The following is a 19,746-nucleotide window of genomic DNA, read 5'->3' as shown; positions in this document are numbered from 1 at the left end:
GACTTTGCCCCTAGCTAAAAATCGTGTCAAGGAGCTGCCTAACACGCTTTTTACTTTTTCTTTCTAGCAAAACTATGATACTGTTTTTTTTAATTGATTGAGAATTATTCGGCCATCGCCCCGCAACGCGGGCGGGGCAACACCTAGTTCATAATACATAAGAGAAACAAGTATATATAATAATAGATAGAGTAAACTGCAATTTTACCTCCCGGGGTTTAAGCCAATTGGCACTTTGACCCCCTCCATGGAAATAATTGCAATTCCCCCCCCCAACGTTGATGTTATGTCACAATTTTACCCCCTGCCGTCTAATTCTGTTTAAAGTCAACATAAGTTATTAACGGTCAAAGGGTATAATTAGGGGTGTTCAACATCGGATTATCCGCTTTTCGGATATCCGAAAATTTCGGATAGGGGATATTGACACCCGAATCCGAATCCGTGATTCGAGCATCCGGCTTCACCACCAAGGCTAGGCAACAACTCACTAGTCGAAAAATCCGAACTTTCGGATTCGGATTCGGACATCCAAACGGATAATCCGAAATTAAAAAAAAAACAAAAAAAAATCATTTTTCTGTGTAAATGACGACTGAACCTGTTTCAAACCACCAATTCAACCATCTAAAACATCAAATAACATTCAAATTTAAACAGTTCAGTAACCAATTCAAAACAAATCAAAGTTTCAAAATAAACCACAAACATTTAAAACAAGACATAAAATCCAAAAGTAGTTCGACAATTAATCAATAAAAACGATAAACATCCATAAGCGCTTGTAAACATCCATCCCTTTTAAACCTGCAATTCCACCTTTCAAACCTGCAATTTCGCAATAACATAATATATATAATATACACACACAATGTATCAATAATATCAAATCTAGTAAAGCATGTTACCTTATGAAGCAGAAATTGAAAGTATCCAGATGAAGATTCGAAACTCAAAAACCAAAGATTAGCCAAGTATCTACCATCAATTTCTTACTTTTATTGTAGTTTTTTTTCGAAAAAATAAAATAAATCAGAACCGTAACTTACCGTCGGACAGAAAGCCTTCGTTGACCAGAGATGGAAGGTGGAAGAAGGGTGAGATCGAATATGGGAGATTGATAGGCGAGACTGCGACGGCGTATTATTTGTGAAAAAAAGAAACCCTAGATAGTGAAAGAAATAAGAATGGTGAAGGTTTGTGAATGCGTGTGGTGTACAGTTAGTTTAGGTTAATGTATTAGGTAAAAAGGTAATGGATATTATATATTAATTAATATATATCTTTTTTCTATTTTTTAAGTTTCGGATTCGGATAATCCGAATATCCGAAAATTTTTAGAATTAACATCCGAATCCGAATCCGAACTTTCGGATTATCCGGTTTTCGGATATCCAAAAATTCGGATATCCGAAATTTCGGATATTTCGGATACAGGTTTTCGGATATTTCGAATTCGGTTTCGGATTCGGATTCTTTTGAACACCCCTAGGTATAATCGTCTTTTCCACACTAGTTTTATATCTTACTCAACATAACACCCTAATATATCACACTCGCTGCAATCTTACCCCCCACCTATTAAGCTCTCTTTCGTTTCTTCTCCGGCGACATAACGATGAACAGTACGGAGATGGTGAAGGTTTTACAGTCATCGGTGGTTGTCGGAGAAGGTGTACGGTGGTGATGAAGGTGATTCAGATTGTAGGTGTGAGGAAGACGACCAGAGATGGTGATAGGCGATGGTGATTATGGTGAACGACGACGAAAAACGGTGACTGAAGATGATGAACGATGGATGGAGGTGGTCGTCGATGATGACAGTGATAATGGATTTTGACGATGATGAAGGTGAACGTTGAACCGTGATGGTTGGAGATGGTGATGAGATTGTGAGTCGAAACCGGTAATGAAAACTGTTGCGACTCGAAAACTATGTCGAAATCGTGGAGGTGATACTCGAGATCAGTGGAGGTTGCGCCTAGATTGGAATGGAGTCGAAACCTCTAAGTTTTGCTAACTCTTTTCACTCGCAACCTTCTGTCGAAAACTCAATGATAAAGTCGAAACCTCTGTTGTAAAGTTGACGATGGTAACAACCTCGGTGACTCGAAACCACAATCCGTATCGTCGGAGATGATGAAGGTTGATGGAGAAGATTATAGATGTATTTTAGGTGATTACGATTGACCGTGATGTTGTTGTGGTGTTCAGTGGTTCGAGTACGGAGATGATGACAATGATCAAACTCGAAACTGAAAACTTAACTCGGAACCTCAACTCGAAATCAGAAGATGATGAAGTGAAACGGAGGTGGTTATGATACCAACGATGCAGTTGATAATGATGATCAGACGATGGTGGTTGCCGGAATGGTGAAGATGATGATTTCTAGTGAAGATGATCGGAATGGTTGAGTAAATTCCATTGGGAGGTAATAGTGCAAAGTAAAACAAACCATAGGGAGTAACAAGAAAAGGTAATATAGTCATTTCACATTCCATTTAACAGATCGTTTTAACTTATTTGACGGCAGGGGTAAAATTGCGACATAACATCAATGTTGGGGGGGTAAATTGTAATTATTTTCATGAAGTGGTCAGAGTACCAATTGACTTAAACCCAGAGGATAAACTTGCAGTTTACTCTAATAGATAACAGAAGATTATACGTTCCCTATGTTAAAACAATAAAATAATGTCCATGAAAAAAGGACCACTTGCAGTCAATGTTAACCTTTTCTTTCTATTCAAACATATACGTCGACTTGTCTCTTAAGTTTCATACATCTGCATTGCTTCTTCAAATAACAACACTCGAGTTTGGATTTTTGCTATTTCCCTACCATTAGTTCCAAATACTTCTATTATATAATATATAATACGCTTTTATAAAAATTACATAAATAATCTATGTGACTTTAATATAAACTAACGAATTCGCCATTAAATTTCTTTATATTTATAATTTATTACTTTTTTTATCATAACCTCCATTTGTAAACTAAGTGAGAGGATTTTATCTCTTTATTTTTCTTGTTTTTAGTTGTTAAGAGACCCAAATGTGTAGATGGGAAATACAAACTTTAGATTTTATACATCAAACAAAATCAACACCTAAAAACTTTCATCTACATCTGTATTTTATATAAACCAAAACCGAAAACATTGCACTAAAACAAATATGGAACTCTAAATCAAAACCACCAATCCTTCACCCACACCTAGAAGGTTTTGAATTTTAAAATTTTATAAAACAGTCGATTTTAGCTAGAAAGTATACGTTGGAAAAACCGATTTGATTAGCCCGGTGAACCACTGTTTAAACATTTCAAGATGTGAGTCAATTTAAGGGTCGATAATAAAACACAACAAAACTTGTTAATTAATAAAGGATGACGATGCAAAACAAAAAAGAATATCTATACATATAATAAAGTAAACCAATATGTGACACGTGTCATTAATTGAAGGCACCTATTTTTGGGTTTTCCCGCCTTTCTTTCATATTTATTTTCTAATAATTTATCTTCTAATTTGTAGATAATATTAAATAGAAAAATGTTTTAGTAATTGTAGATAATATTAAATAGAACAATGTTTATCTGATAATTATAAAATTTAAAAAGGGTTTCACGCTTTTTTGGATTTTATTAAAATTCATGACTACATTATATAATTATAAGCTTGAATATATGTGTCAAAATTAAAAATTATTCTTCAAAAATTCAGTAACATCCGTACTCTATATATACATTTAGAAAAACTTAAAAAAAATTGTAGATAATAATGCTAAATAGAAAAATGTTAATTGAATAAAAAAAATACAGGATATCATCAAATGTATAATAATAATAATAATAATAATAATAATAATAATAATAATAATAATAATAATAATAATAATAATAATAATAAAACATTACGTAAGAACAAAACTTTTCGAATTTTTATTGTTTGGAAGTTAGCCCATTGGCATTAGCTTTAGTGAGCCAAATACCCATTTGATTTTAAAATTAAATAATAATAATAAAACATTAAGGAAGAACATATTTTTTCGAGCTCAAACATGGTACATGAATTCTCAGAAACGCCTCTGTACACATGTATGAGATTTTTTTTACTATTATTATTAGTTTCATTATTTATCAAAAATATATAAATGTCTCCGTCTTTGATTTACGTTTACAAGAATATTTATTATATAATTTAAATTGTTCAACCCTGTAACACACGTGGAACTAACCTAGTATAATACTATAATAAACTATAACAAATGTTTTATGATATAAAAAACATATATATTTGTGGGAGGGGCACTCTTTTCTTACCGTCCACTACTCTAACACTGTGTTCCAGAGTTTACTAATAGAAGGAAAGGAAAAGAAACAAAAGGAAAACAAAAATATTTTGTGTTCCAGAGTTTCATTTAAGGAAGGAAAAGAAAGAAAAATAAAACATGCCGTGATCCCGAGTTTCATTTAACGAAGGAAAAGAAAGGAAATGACAAGAAAACTAGGCTAAATTCTTCACTTTTTCTTTCCTTCCGATTTGGGAGGAAATGGTGAGAAACACATATTTTTTTTTCCTTTCTCACTTTTACTTTCTTTTCTTATCACTCGTTAAGTTAACTCTGGAACAGAGCGTAAGAATTCCATCAATAAGATTTGGCGGCTTAAAATTTACTCCCAACTACCCTAAGGGGGCGTTTGGTTTGCGGAATGATTTGGAATTGGAATTTGTATAGGAATTAGAATTTGAAGGAATTGGATTTGGAATGTAAACATTCCACTTGGAATTGGAATCTCAATTCCATTTTTGTTGCATTTAGTTGTCAAATGAATTGGAATCCATCACTCCGGCACCCACAACCAACAGTTCGGGTCGAAACGGTTCGCGTTGAAACTGTTCGGGTCGAAGCGGTTCGATTCGAAACGGTACTGGTCGAACCGGTTCGCGTCGAAATGGTTCGATTCGAAACGGTTTGAGTCGAAATTGTTCGCGTCGAAACGGTACGGGTCGAAACCGTTCGCATCGAAGCGGTAGGGGTCGAAACCGTTCGCGTCGAAACGGTACGGGTCGAAACCGTTCGCGTCGAAACGGTACGGGTCGAAACCGTTCGCGTCGAAACGGTACGGGTCGAAACCGTTCGCGTCAAAACCAGTATGGGTCGAAATGGTACGGGTTGAAACGATTGAAGATTCCAATGAATTTACTTTAATTCCTTCACATATAGAAAGGATTTTGAATTCCTTTAGTTAAATGAATTTTAAGGAATTCATGCATAATTCCAATTTCAATTCCACTGTCAACCAAACACATGAAGATTGGAATTGGGATACCAATTCCATCAAATTCTGTGAACCAAACATCTTAAGAGATGGAATTCAAATTCCAATTCCCTTAAATTCCATTGAATTTCTGCGAACCAAACGGCCCTTAAAAGTAATTAGTGACACATTACCCTAAACTACCATTCACTCAATATCCTTATGTGAACCAATGAGGTACAGCCACTTAACGTACCCTCAACTCTCCCTATCCTCCCTATACACAAATATAGTGCACGCTCGCGCTCGCTCTCTCTCTCTCTCTATCTCTCTTTGGTAACTAATACCCGAGATTCATACAAACGAATAGGTGGTGCATGTTACCACCTTACCCGCAATACCCCAGTGAGGGTACACGAAGGTGCCCCATCTACCTTGAGAATGATAAGTTAAACTAACACTTTGTTCAATTATATACATACATGTAACTATAACTATAACTATAACCACATGTAGACCAACAAAATTAACAAAACGCACACGTATTTTAACCTGAATCACTATTAGGCCAGGCGGGGCGGCAATCAAGTTCCACGCATGATACATAAAATAACGCGTTATGGTGTATTTTTCCCACCCCCACAACACAAGTTCCACGCGTGATATTTTCCACGGATTCAATTTTCGTTATTTTTTCAATGCGTGATGGTTTTGTTTTGTGAGTGTAACTGTTGGTTGGGAGAATTATTGGGTGTGGTGGTGAGTGATGACCACCCCCACTAAAAAAGGTTGTGAGTGATGAAAAAATGGTTAATGACATGGCGGAACTTGATTAGTGTTTGTGAGTGATAGAATTCTATCACTAGTGACCACCACCTCCACCCTTATATAAACCTTTGAGTTTTTGCCACCTAAGCCTTAGTCGCCTTAGCCAGCGGTTCCTATCTGTCACCTCCTAATTATCCCATTTGAACAGATCTAGTCAGTACCAGGGCCAGCCCTAGGGGTGGGCAAGCCGCACCCCCGGCTAAGGCCTGTTTTTCACGAGGGCCTTAATTTATATATATTATAGAAATAAATATTGTATAACCAATTAAAATAATAAGACGACCACAGTGTAGCGGTTTGGGCCTTGCCTTTTAAACTGATGGTACCAGGTTCGATTGTTGTTATTGGCTGTTTTTTTTTTTCCAATTTTTCCATTAGTGTGATATTTGATTACTGGAGTTGGTATTAAAAACCAAATGATGTACTCGCACAACTTCTAAAATTCTTAGAAAATGTTAAGATATCCGTAACTAGCATATGCATGCCACGTTGTACTTGAGTCCTTGACACTTGGGCGATGTGGAAAATACGCTAAGAATGTGTCATATAATATACGTTAAGGGGTATGGTTTCAAATCTCGCACCAAAGTAGTCGCGAGTGACCATCACCCTTATCAAATGCTCCCACCGGCAAGAACTTATCTACGTTCGTGCAGGCACGCACGAACTCAGACACCGAATCCAATCAGTCAAGTGATGAGAAAACTTACCTTGTGTATGGAAACGGATGTTGCACATGGCGATGCGGCTTAGCACCACATCGTATGAACATTTTCGTCACGACAAGGAATAAGATAACAACAGTTACCGCGTATGGCGATGCGACTTAGCACCGCATCCCATGAACATTTTCGTCACGACAAGGGATAAGGTGACAACAGTTACCCACTTACCGCGTATGGCGATGCGGCTTAGCACCGCATCCCATAAACATCTTCTTCAAGCCAAGGGACACGGAAACAACCGCAGTTACCGCAGATAGCGACGCGGCCTAGCACCACATCCTATTGACGACGCAAGTGGGACTGACACCTTGACTCAGGTGGCCAAAACAACAAGTGGCACTGATAACAGTCAACTGTCAGCCCATACGTAAACGACACTGGCGCACAGACTGACAACCATAGTGGGACATGGCGTCACCTCCATGACCGACAAGCCTGACACCACCTGCAAGGGGCTGCGCGTTGTCAGTCTACCTACTCAATTACCCTCCTTCACTACTCGGCTATAAATACCCATCCTGGACCAGGTTTGAGGTATCTAGGGTTGTGCATGGGTCGGTTTGGGTCGGTTTTGACCAAAAACCATAACCATAACCACGATGTCGGTTATTGGATAACCATAACCATAACCGATCAGTTATGGTGGTTATGGTTATTCTGTTTTGATGGTTATAGCGGGTCGGTTATGGGTGGTTAACCGTGTATTTAGCTTAGCTAAAAATAGCTTAATTTTTTAACATGGAATAAATTGTTATTGCATATTTGTATATATTAGTATATTACGTATTAAAAATACATATAATCTATAATATTATTACCAATTGTTATCGAATATTCAAATAAATTGATATGATACATTCTATAAATTCAAATAAACATTCTACCAAAACCACAAAATGATATGAAAAATCCATAAGTACTAAAAGTCTTCATTCAAAATAATCAAATATTAAAATATGGTGAAAAGTCCTAAATCCTACAAAGATTTATTACATGTCGGTTCGGTTCGGTTATGGTGGGTATGGAAAAAATGATAACCATAACCGACCCGCTACTTTCGGTTTTCAAAAAAACCATGAACCGACCCACCGGTTTTTTATTTGGTTCGGTTTTAACGGTTGATTCGGTTTTAACGGTTGATTCGGTTATGGTTCGGTTAATTCGGTGTCACAGCCCCCGATCCCTATCTCCCGGGAACGGGCAGCCGTGAGCCAGTTTCGGTGGTATCACATTTATTTATTCAATTTGGCAGCGGAAATTTTCATCAGGACCGTAGTTAGGAAATATTTTAATCAGAGTAAACCACCATGTTTATAACATTAAACATATGGGTAAAGACCCAAGTTTTCAATACACACGTTTCATAGGAATACATCCTATTTATTTGAATAAAAACATCCATTTTATTCTTAGGTAACTTTATTGCCACTTTTCCAAGCCTTCAGTGCTGTCCAGCTGGCTTCTATTTGGCTTTCACATTTTGTTACCTGAAACGCGTTTTAAAAACATTTTGTCAGTGGGAAATACTGGTGAGTGAATCCCAGTTTAATCAAGTTTAAGTAAAAACCAATTTGCAGTATTGAGGGCACATCCGCAATTACATTTGTATCCAAGACATCACAATTAACATCAGTGGTACGGTCATACTCAACTTATGGGATGTTACCACGCCAGTAACCAATTTTGTATACAAAACCCCAACATACCCACTATAATTGTATTCTTCACAAATACTCAATAACTGTCATTTGCATGGAAAGGTATTTAAGGTTTTGTAAAAACAGTTAACAAAAAGGATTACTCACATTGCTGTTTTAGGTTTTTCGTAAGGGTTTCCTGGAGATAATCTATAAATTACACAAATGCACGTGTGTTAGTATAATAACCCATTTTAACATTAGTAATACCCTCCCCGAGACGGCATTCCAACGACTACGTCGGGCAGAACCACGACAGCCGTTACGGAACCCTAGATCAATCGGGCAGCGTATCTAATACGTCTCCAGGGGTTATAATACTTACATCGTAGCAGAACCTTGCTATTTTAGGGGGTATAATGCCCGGGTATAGTGTATACTACTTCAGAAATTTAGAAAGAAAGAAAGAAAGTGAGCGAGATGGACTGAAGGCCGTTGCCCTCTATTTATAGTTGTGAAATCGCGTTCCCACGCGGCCCGTGTGGAGTTTGGCCAGGCCTTACGCGGCCCGCGTTGACCCAAAGTCAACGTATAGCTTGTTCCGGTCATCATCTAGGGTTGACACGAGTTGGACACGTGGCCGCACCGGGTCACGCCACAATTCCGGACACTCGCGGCCCGCATGGACTTAACCCACCATGTACGCGGCCCGCATCAACTTGTGTTTTAGGAAAAGTCTGGTTAAACACTCTCGCGGCCCGCGTTAGCTTGAGGTGAGGCCCTACGCGGCCCGCCTCAGCTTACTAATTTTTGTTTTTTATTTATTTTATATAGTATAATCTATCTTGGGGCTCGGTTTTCACATACGGGGTGCATATAAAGACAAGTTGATATATTTACAATATATATTAGGGTGTCGGAAATATTATGAGGATGTCTGTTTTACCAAGGGTTGTTATATCCTCCCCACCTTGTTTTAGAGCTCGTCCTCGAGATCTACTGGAACAAGTGTGGATATTTCTTTTGCATTTCGGATTCAAGCTCCCACGTGTACTCGGGTCCTCTTTTGGATTCCCACTTTACTTTGACCAGAACCAATCTCTTATGCTTGAGATTTTTAACTTTTCTATCTTCAATTTGTAGAGGCTTCTCCACAAACTTGAGTTGCTCATTAACCTCTATATCCTTAAGAGGTACTACGAGTGATTCATCAGCTAAACACTTTTTAAGATTGGATACATGAAACACATCATGTATTCCTGTCATTTCCTCTGGCAGTTGTAGCTGATAGGCTACAGGTCCTATTCTTTTAAGAATTTTGAAAGGTCCAATATATCTGGGACTAAGCTTTCCTCTTTTGATGAATCTTACCACTCCTTTCCAGGGAGAGACTTTTAATAACACTTTATCTCCCACTTGAAATTCTAATGGTTTGCGTCTGTTATCAGCATAGCTCTTTTGGCGATCACGTGCTGTTTTCAGTCGTTCCTTGACTTGAATGATTTTATCAGTTGTTTCTTGTACTATCTCAGGTCCAGATAATTGTTTTTCCCCAATTTCTGCCCAACAGACTGGGGTTCTGCACTTTCGTCCATAAAGTGCTTCGAAGGGTGCAGCATTGATACTTGTGTGATAACTGTTATTATAAGAAAATTCTATTAAAGGTAAGTGTTCGTCCCAGTTACCTCCAAAATCAATTACACAAGCTCTAAGCATGTCCTCCATTGTCTGAATTGTCCTTTCGCTTTGTCCGTCCGTTTGAGGATGATAAGCTGTGCTTAGATTTAACCTGGTTCCCATTGCTTTTTGGAAACTTGACCAAAAATGAGAGGTAAAACGGCTATCTCTATCGGAAACAATTGATAAAGGAATGCCATGTAAAGAAACGATTTTATTTACATACAATTTGGCTAATTGTTCCATACTAAAGGTTTCCTTCATTGGTAAGAAATGAGCTGACTTGGTTAATCTATCTACAATCACCCAGATTGTATTATTACTTTTTCTTGTTTTAGGCAATTTGGTAACAAAATCCATTGTTATCCATTCCCATTTCCAAACTGGTATTTCTAATTGTTGTAACAATCCTGAGGGTTTCTGATGTTCAGCTTTAACTTGTGAACAAGTTAAACATTTAGAAACATAAGCTGCTACGTCCTTTTTCATTCCTATCCACCAGAAATTTTTCCTTAAATCCTGGTACATTTTATCACTTCCTGGATGCATCGTATATTTAGACTTATGGGCTTCTTCTAATATACGGTGACGTAAATTTCCTAATTTAGGTATCCACATTCTCTTTTTATGGAACCTCCAAATTCCATCCGTTCCTTGTTCTAATTCCTTAATCATTCCTTTTAACTTTTCAGTATCTTCCTTGATTACTGATTCTTGTGCTTTTGTAATTTGATTGTTTAAATCTACTTGTAGATTTAATTTAAGAGAACGTACCCTTTTTGGCTTTTCGTGATATTTTCGACTTAAAGCATCAGCCACCACATTGGCTTTTCCTGCATGATACTGGATATCACAATCATAATCACTAAGCAATTCCATCCAGCGTCTCTGTCTCATATTCAACTCTTTTTGCCCGAAGACATATCTTAAACTCTTATGATCTGTGAATATGGTAAACTACTACCATAAAGATAATGTCTCCAAATCTTAAGGGTAAAAATTATGGCTCCTAATTCCAAATCATGGGTTGAATAATTTCCTTCATGACTCTTAAGCTGTCTAGATGCATAAGCTATAACCTTTTGACGTTGCATCAATACGCATCCATAACCTAATTTAGAAGCGTCACAAAAGACTACAAAGTCTTCAGTTCCTTCTGGTAATGCTAGTATCGGTGCATGGGTTAATCTTTGCTTAAGGATTCTAAAGGCTTCTTCTTGTTTTGGTCCCCATTCAAACTTAACAGATTTACAGGTTAGTTTAGTTAAAGGAATGGCTATTCTAGAAAAATCTCGAATAAATCTTCTATAATAACCGGCCAATCCTAAGAAACTTCTAACTTCAGTTGGTGATTCTAGGGTTTTCCATTTGGTAATTGCCTCGATTTTCGTTGGATCTACATGAATTCCTTCATGATTCACCAAATGTCCGAGAAATTGCACTTGTTCTAACCAAAACTCGCACTTTGAAAACTTAGCATAAAGCTTTTCCTTTCTTAATAAACTTAAAAGTAAGTGCAAGTGCTTTGCATGCTCATCTTTACTTTTAGAGTAAATTAGAATATCATCTATGAAGACAATTATGAATTTATCCAAATATGGCTTACATATTCGGTTCATCATGTCCATAAATGCGGCTGGGGCATTGGTTAAACCAAATGGCATGACAGTAAATTCATAATGACCATACCTTGTTCTGAATGCGGTTTTAGGAATATCCTCTTCCTGTACCTTTAATTGATGATATCCTGATCTTAAATCGATTTTAGAGAAAAATCGAGCTCCTTGAAGTTGATCAAACAAATCATCGATCCTCGGTAATGGGTACCGATTCTTAATCGTGACTTTGTTCAATTCGCGGTAGTCAATGCACATACGCATTGATCCGTCCTTCTTTTTAACAAACAAAATCGGCGCTCCCCATGGCGATGAGCTTGGCTGTATGAATCCCTTTTCCAACAACTCGTCTAGTTGTTTCTTCAGTTCTTGCATTTCCGCGGGTGCTAAACGGTAAGGTGCTTTGGCAATCGGTGCTGTTCCGGGTAACAGATGAATTCTGAATTCAACTTCCCTGTCTGGCGGTAGTCCTGGCAATTCTTCTGGAAAGACATCTGAAAATTGAGATACTACTGGGATATCTTTTACTTCTTTTCCTTTAGTGTTAGTGATTATAGAAATCAAATACACTATAGATCCTTTTCTTATACAACTTGCAGTTTTCATCACAGAGATGAATTTAGTGGATCTAAAAGGTTTATCTCCTTTAATTGAGATGTTTTCACCTCTTGGTGATTTTAATTGAATTGTCTTTTGATCACATAAAATACTGGCTTTATTGGCTATTAACCAATCCATTCCTAATACTACATCAAATCCAACCAGATTCATTGGGTAAAGGTTTGCCATAAATTTTTGATTAAAAATTTCTATTCTTGCTCCCTGCAAGATTTCAGAAATCTTAACAGTTTCTCCATTTGCGGTTTCCACTAGACATTCTTGTGGTAGTTTAGTTAATGATTGATTTAGGAGTTTGCAAAACGAAGTATTAATAAAACTTTGGTTTGCACCAGAGTCAAATAATACTTTAGCAAAAATATCATTAACTAAAAACGTACCAGCAATGACGTCTGGAATCATCCTGGCTTCCTCTGTAGTTAGCACGAATGCTCTGGCATTTTTAGGATTTTTGTTGGTTGCAGCTGGAGCCAATTTCGGACAGTTTGTCCTAATGTGACCTTTTTCTCCACAATTGAAACACATTCCATTACTGGATTTCTTCTTGCAATTCTCTTCCTTGTGTCCTGGGGCCTTGCAAAAATTACAGTAAGTAGAGCATTTTTCAGAATGCTTCTTTCTGCAGGCTTTGCAGTAGGATGCAGAGGTAGAACCTACATTCCTACGATTGGAATTCCCAGAACGGAATTCTTGAGTAAGCCTTTGGGTTAGGTTTCTCCTCTGGTCTTCTTCTCTAGTACGGATTAACTCATCTGTCAAGGTATTAGCTAGTTCTACAGCTTCCTCTATGGTTTGGGGTCTAGCTGCCTTGACTACATGTCTAATCTCTCCAATTAATCCCCAGATATAACGGGAGATTAACACTGGTTCAGGTGATGCAAGGGTAGGTACTATCCTAGCATATTCAAAGAATGTGGTAGTGTAACCCTTACTATCTACCCCGGTCATTCTTAGATTCAGAAACTTATTTGCTATCTGTTCTTTTTCATTGGGAGGGCAGAATTTCCTTTCTACCATATTCTTAAATTCCTCCCATTCCATATTATAAATCCTATCACTTCCTCTGGATTGGAGGATAGTGTTCCACCATTCTAAGGCTGCATTTTTAAACAGATTTGAAGCAAAAAGTATTTTATATTCTTCAGCACACTTGCTTATTTTCAGAACTGCCTCAGTTTTCTCTATCCAGCGTAAAGCTGCAATGGGTCCTTCATTGCCCGAGAATTCTATTGGTTTGCAGGACCAGAATTCCTTGTAAGAACAACCATGTGGCATGGTTCTTCTTCTTTTGGGAACGGGCGCTTGAAGTATGGGTCCATTGTTTACGCTGTTTTCTGGTTCAGTTGGTCGCTTACTGCTATGCTTACTTTTATTATTCGCTTCCTGAACTGTTTGAATAATAAATGGCATCGCATCTATAATTCCCTGTGCCACAATATGCTGAACGGCACTATTATCCATTTGGTTTCCGTTGTTATTATTGTCCGAATTCTCATTAACCACGTTAATGTTACTCTGGTTATCGTTATTCAGATTTTCTTGATTTCCCGCGTCGGCCATCTGAATTTTAGACATTTACCAAATATTAATATCACAAATAATATTTATATATAGCCAATCCCATGACACGCACTTTTTAACCAAAAGCGTCGAGCATTGCGACTTTTACTCTTTTTATATAGTATGCATCAGTACACACCAGTACAGAAATAAAAATTACAGTACCGACTGAAATATAAAGCTACAATACTAATAGTATGCATCCGTAGTTTTTTTTTTTTCTAACACATACACACATATATTATTATATTATTATTATTATTATTATTATTATTGTTTCTACCATCACCTTCACTGATATGGATTCATCCAAAAATCCATATTACGCTCATCGTATTTCCATACGAGGCGTTCTCCCACCTGTCGCATACGATCACTGCTTTCTAAAATTTCTTCCCCAAAAGTCCTAAGTTCCTGGACATTTTCTGCACTCATTGGGGGTGCAGGTTCTAGGACTGAGGTACGGGTTCCTGATACGGAGGCATAGGGGCTTGGTACGGGTATGGATTTTCTAAAATTTCCCTAACATATGCGTCACTAATGTTGTAGGGATCTTGAGGATCTAACCCTGGGTAAGCTCCTAAGTTGGGTATTGGCACATTTTCCTGAATTGGGTTTTGTTGCACGTAGTCCCGAACATCGTCCCACCAGGGGTCGTAATTGTTTGGGTCTAAAGGATCAGGTGCAGGTACCCTAGGTATCTCCTCCGGGTTGAAATCAGGCATTTCTATCTGGTTTTCTATTTCCATGGGTTGATCAGTATTTTGTGGTTGTGGTGCTAGCATTTGTTCCAGGTTTGGGTCAGCAGCAGTGGTTGCTAAAATATGGATATTAGCGATACCCCTATTGAGCATATCCTGATTATAAGCATCAGTTTCTCTTTTTGCTGCGGCTAACACTCGCTGTTCCTGCAACTTTTTCATTCTTTTCCTACGTTCGTGCGCTCCCCTACTGAACCATCCCCTCTTTTTCTGAGGAAATGGCTCTTCAGACTGAGCCTTAAACACAAAGATCCCTTCTTCTGTGTCAGCAGAATACCCTGAGAAGGCAGGCTGAGAAGAGGAGGTGCCTTCGCTCCTAGGCGAACCAGACAGTTGACGATAGGCGTCAGAAAGTCCTTGGTCACTCATACTGTAAACTAACAAATAGTCAGATAACACATAGCAAGAAATACAATTATACACGTATTTCCATAATTTATTTCCTAACACTTTGAATTTTGATGTCAGCAGAACACTTCTGTGGCTGAATCAGTGGCATAGCTCTGATACCACCTTCTGTCACAGCCCCCGATCCCTATCTCCCGGGAACGGGCGGCCGTGAGCCAGTTTCGGTGGTATCACATTTATTTATTCAATTTGGCAGCGGAAATTTTCATCAGGACCGTAGTTAGGAAATATTTTAATCAGAGTAAACCACCATGTTTATAACATTAAACATATGGGTAAAGACCCAAGTTTTCAATACACACGTTTCATAGGAATACATCCTATTTATTTGAATAAAAACATCCATTTTATTCTTAGGTAACTTTATTGCCACTTTTCCAAGCCTTCAGTGCTGTCCAGCTGGCTTCTATTTGGCTTTCACATTTTGTTACCTGAAACGCGTTTTAAAAACATTTTGTCAGTGGGAAATACTGGTGAGTGAATCCCAGTTTAATCAAGTTTAAGTAAAAACCAATTTGCAGTATTGAGGGCACATCCGCAATTACATTTGTATCCAAGACATCACAATTAACATCAGTGGTACGGTCATACTCAACTTATGGGATGTTACCACGCCAGTAACCAATTTTGTATACAAAACCCCAACATACCCACTATAATTGTATTCTTCACAAATACTCAATAACTGTCATTTGCATGGAAAGGTATTTAAGGTTTTGTAAAAACAGTTAATAAAAAGGATTACTCACATTGCTGTTTTAGGTTTTTCGTAAGGGTTTCCTGGAGATAATCTATAAATTACACAAATGCACGTGTGTTAGTATAATAACCCATTTTAACATTAGTAATACCCTACCCGAGACGGCATTCCAACGACTACGTCGGGCAGAACCACGACAGCCGTTACGGAACCCTAGATCAATCGGGCAGCGTATCTAATACGTCTCCAGGGGTTATAATACTTACATCGTAGCAGAACCTTGCTATTTTAGGGGGTATAATGCCCGGGTATAGTGTATACTACTTCAGAAATTTAGAAAGAAAGAAAGAAAGTGAGCGAGATGGACTGAAGGCCGTTGCCCTCTATTTATAGTTGTGAAATCGCGTTCCCACGCGGCCCGTGTGGAGTTTGGCCAGGCCTTACGCGGCCCGCGTTGACCCAAAGTCAACGTATAGCTTGTTCCGGTCATCATCTAGGGTTGACACGAGTTGGACACGTGGCCGCACCGGGTCACGCCACAATTCCGGACACTCGCGGCCCGCATGGACTTAACCCACCATGTACGCGGCCCGCATCAACTTGTGTTTTAGGAAAAGTCTGGTTAAACACTCTCGCGGCCCGCGTTAGCTTGAGGTGAGGCCCTACGCGGCCCGCCTCAGCTTACTAATTTTTGTTTTTTATTTATTTTATATAGTATAATCTATCTTGGGGCTCGGTTTTCACATACGGGGTGCATATAAAGACAAGTTGATATATTTACAATATATATTAGGGTGTCGGAAATATTATGAGGATGTCTGTTTTACCAAGGGTTGTTATATCCGGTTTTTTGCACACCCCTAGGTATCGCTTATCAAACTCTCTCACTCTTACCATTATCACACACTTTGCTCTCAAGCAATTTACTAATTCTCACGCCGGAAAGTGGTAACAAGGAGCACCCCCCCCCCATCCTCCTTGTTACGAGTCACAGTGTGTTTCCCTTGTGCAGGAGACAGATCAACGGACGATCCAGCCACTGATCCTCGGAAAGAAGGGATTAACCCTACTTGACGAGACCAATGAATTAACCTCCCTTGGTTAACCATTGTTTCATCAATACGGTATGTCATTTTAATACTATGAATTTGCTATGTTTATCGTTATAATGTTAATCACCGTTTAAAAAAATAGTACTTTATATTTAGGGGACTTTTTCTTTCCACTCGTACAGGGCACTTGTATCATCGGGACCGCCCCTAGTCTGTACTAGTAAAAAAATGAAACTCAATGTCTGTTAATATTGTCTGTCAACATATCAACTTCTGTGATTTTCTCATATTTTTAGCTTTTCATATAAAAAATGTACTGTATAAAAGTTAAGAAGCAGAAGTGCAGAACCAAAAGGGACCATACCTGTCAACTTTGCAAACCAGCATTCGCCCATGGTTTCACCGGGTTTATGCATAGAAACCCTAGCGGTTTTCACGGACAGGTTCAGATTCGATTCAACTTGCACCCCCAATCAATTCTCTGCAACTTGCAATTTCTATAAATCTCTCTTCTCAACCGTCGTCATCATCATCAATATCCACCTTTCATGATACTTTTGGACGACACCACACCTTTCATGGCGGAGGAGGAGCCAATAACCTCCTCTAGTAATCCTCCTCATACGTCTTCTTCTGAATCATTCAACACATTCTTCGAAAACTGGCTCCGCGAACAGAACTCGCACCTCGAAGAACTCGTAACCGCCGCTAATTACAACCACAACGAAAATGAAATTGAAAACGAAAACGACGCCGTTCTGTTACAACTGATCGAAAAAGTCGTACGGCATTACGAACAGGGGCGGACCCACGTTAAGCGGAACGGGGTCCTCGGACCCCAATCTTTTTATAAACAGTAGTAGAAACGGTATATAAAATTTTCTATGGACCCCATAAAATAATTTAGTTGGACCCCATAACAATAAGAGTGAGCTGGTGCATTGGTAAAACCTCATGTTTTCACACAAAAGGTCTTGGGTTCAATACCTGTTTCTTTCATTTTTTTGTGTTTTTTTTTTTAAACTTAACTTTAAAAATGGGTATTCTAACAGCTGAAGGTGTAGTAAATGAAACTTGTAGTTTAGTTATGATATTGTTTTCTATTATGTTTCTTGACCCGACCCGACCCGAACAACGACCGATCCAAAAAATTTGAACACCGAAAAAATGGGACCCCATTGTCCAAAACTCCTGGGTCCGCCACTGATTACGAACAGTACTACCGAACAAAATCCGATTGGGAGAAACGAGACGCGATCGCGATGCACAGTCCGTCATGGCGGAGCAACCTCGAGGACGCGTTTCTATGGATCGGCGGATGGCGACCGACGTTAGCGATTCATTTACTCTACTCTAAATCAGGTATTCAGCTAGACGCGAAGCTCGGTGATCTAATTCGCGGTATAACTACCGGAGATTTATCCGATTTGGCGCCAAAACAGATGGAAAAAATTGACGACTTGCATAGGAAAACGATGGTGGAGAAACTGGCAAAAGTGCAGGAGACGGCGGCGGATAGGTCGATGGTGGAGCTTTCGAGTGCGGTATCGGAGATGATGAGGAGTGGTGGTGGTGCTGGAGAGAGTGAGGAGAGGGTGGAGGAGGTGCTGGAGGTAAAGAATGGTGAGATGGAGGAGTTGTTGCATAGGGCGGATGATTTGAGATTGGAGACGTTGAAGGCGGTTATAGAGATATTGACGCCGATACAGGCGGCGTATTTTTTGATTGCTGCGGCGGAGCTGCATCTCCGGTTGCATGAGTGGGGGAAGAAGAGGGGTAACAAACAATAGGCAAGGGAGTTAGTTGGAGGGACATTTTACTTTTTTAGGTCATTTTTAGTGAGTTAGACTATCCGCATCATATCCTTTCTACAAACAGCCTAATCAGCATGCCACATCAGCTTTTCACTTATTCTTCCCACAAACAGTTTTTACCCACAACAATAACATATATATCCTTCTCACAAACAACCTTATTATAATTATTTTATTAAATTTAAACTAAATAAAAAAAAAAGAAAGGACCCACCATTCCCCCATTCTTCACCATTCTTCCCTAAGAATCCTTAAGAATGAACACCCTCCATGTCATCCTCTACAACACCCACTAATCTATCCCTCTCACAAATGCCCTCCACATAGGCCAAGAATCACCTACAAACATCCTTGATGTGGATAGTCTTATAAATTTTATTTTGTGGTATAGGGTAAGGATAGTGTAAAAAGGGTCTAAAGTGTGAGAAGTGTGAGAAATGTATTATAACACTATATATAATACTATATAACACCATATAAACACCGTATAACAATATGTAACACTATGTAACACTATATAACATTATATAACAAATATAACATTATACATCTATCATAGACATGCTATCAGACAACCTATAGTGTTATATTTGTTATATAATGATATATAGTGTTACATAGTGTTATATGGTATTATATGGTGTTACATATTGTTATACGATGTTTATATGGTGTTATATACAGCTAGCATATCGTGTATACATGTACACGATAATACACGAACACGATAATACACGATACACGAAATCACATACACGAACACGACACGATAAGGTTTCGTGTCCAGTTTTCCATACACGAACACGAAATATTTTTTAACATATATACACGATAATTACCTGTTAATACCTGTTTACGAATGTTTCAATAATTACATATCTAGGAACCTGTTTAGTGAAGCAAAAGTTGCCAAAATTTCACAATAGGTGTAAATAATGCATAAACGCATAATCTGTAACAAGTTTGAAACAAAATCCATAAATGACAAATCACAAAAGGTTTAAATAATTCATAACATCCATTCAAAACAATGTAAAGTTCAATGGAATGCGAACGCGAATGGTTAGGGAAACTAGAAAGA

The 19,746-nt window shown here is 38.3% G+C and overlaps 1 protein-coding gene and 1 long non-coding RNA gene across 2 annotated transcripts; one reads left to right on the top strand and one right to left on the bottom strand.

Moving 5' to 3' along the window:
* Nucleotides 1-621: 621 nt before the first annotated feature.
* Nucleotides 622-1,213, bottom strand: LOC110914766. Its single transcript, XR_004881573.1, has 2 exons — nt 909-1,213; nt 622-828 (listed from the first exon to the last, which is right to left on the bottom strand). It is a non-coding gene; the product is annotated as an uncharacterized LOC110914766 (long non-coding RNA).
* A 15,893-nt stretch (nt 1,214-17,106) lies between these two features.
* LOC110914765 (protein DOG1-like 3) lies at nt 17,107-18,682 on the top strand. Its single transcript, XM_022159502.2, has 2 exons — nt 17,107-17,651; nt 18,069-18,682. Exons 1-2 carry the CDS (start codon nt 17,400-17,402, stop codon nt 18,639-18,641), a joined length of 825 nt encoding a protein of 274 aa, XP_022015194.1. The 5' UTR covers nt 17,107-17,399; the 3' UTR covers nt 18,642-18,682.
* The last annotated feature ends 1,064 nt before the right edge of the window (nt 18,683-19,746 follow it).

This window comes from Helianthus annuus, chromosome 15 (assembly GCF_002127325.2).
Source record: "Helianthus annuus cultivar XRQ/B chromosome 15, HanXRQr2.0-SUNRISE, whole genome shotgun sequence".
Classification (NCBI taxonomy): Eukaryota; Viridiplantae; Streptophyta; class Magnoliopsida; order Asterales; family Asteraceae; genus Helianthus; species Helianthus annuus.
Note: the sequence above shows the minus strand (reverse complement) of the source record. Positions and strands in the feature narration are given on the sequence as shown.

Bases quoted from the DNA above. Each gene is read 5' to 3' on its own strand.
- LOC110914765 (XM_022159502.2), top strand. From the start codon at position 17,400: ATGATACTTTTGGACGACACCACACCTTTCATGGCGGAGGAGGAGCCA. The intron at 17,652-18,068 runs GGGCGGACCCAC...GATTACGAACAG, and splicing joins TCGTACGGCATTACGAACAG to TACTACCGAACAAAATCCGA.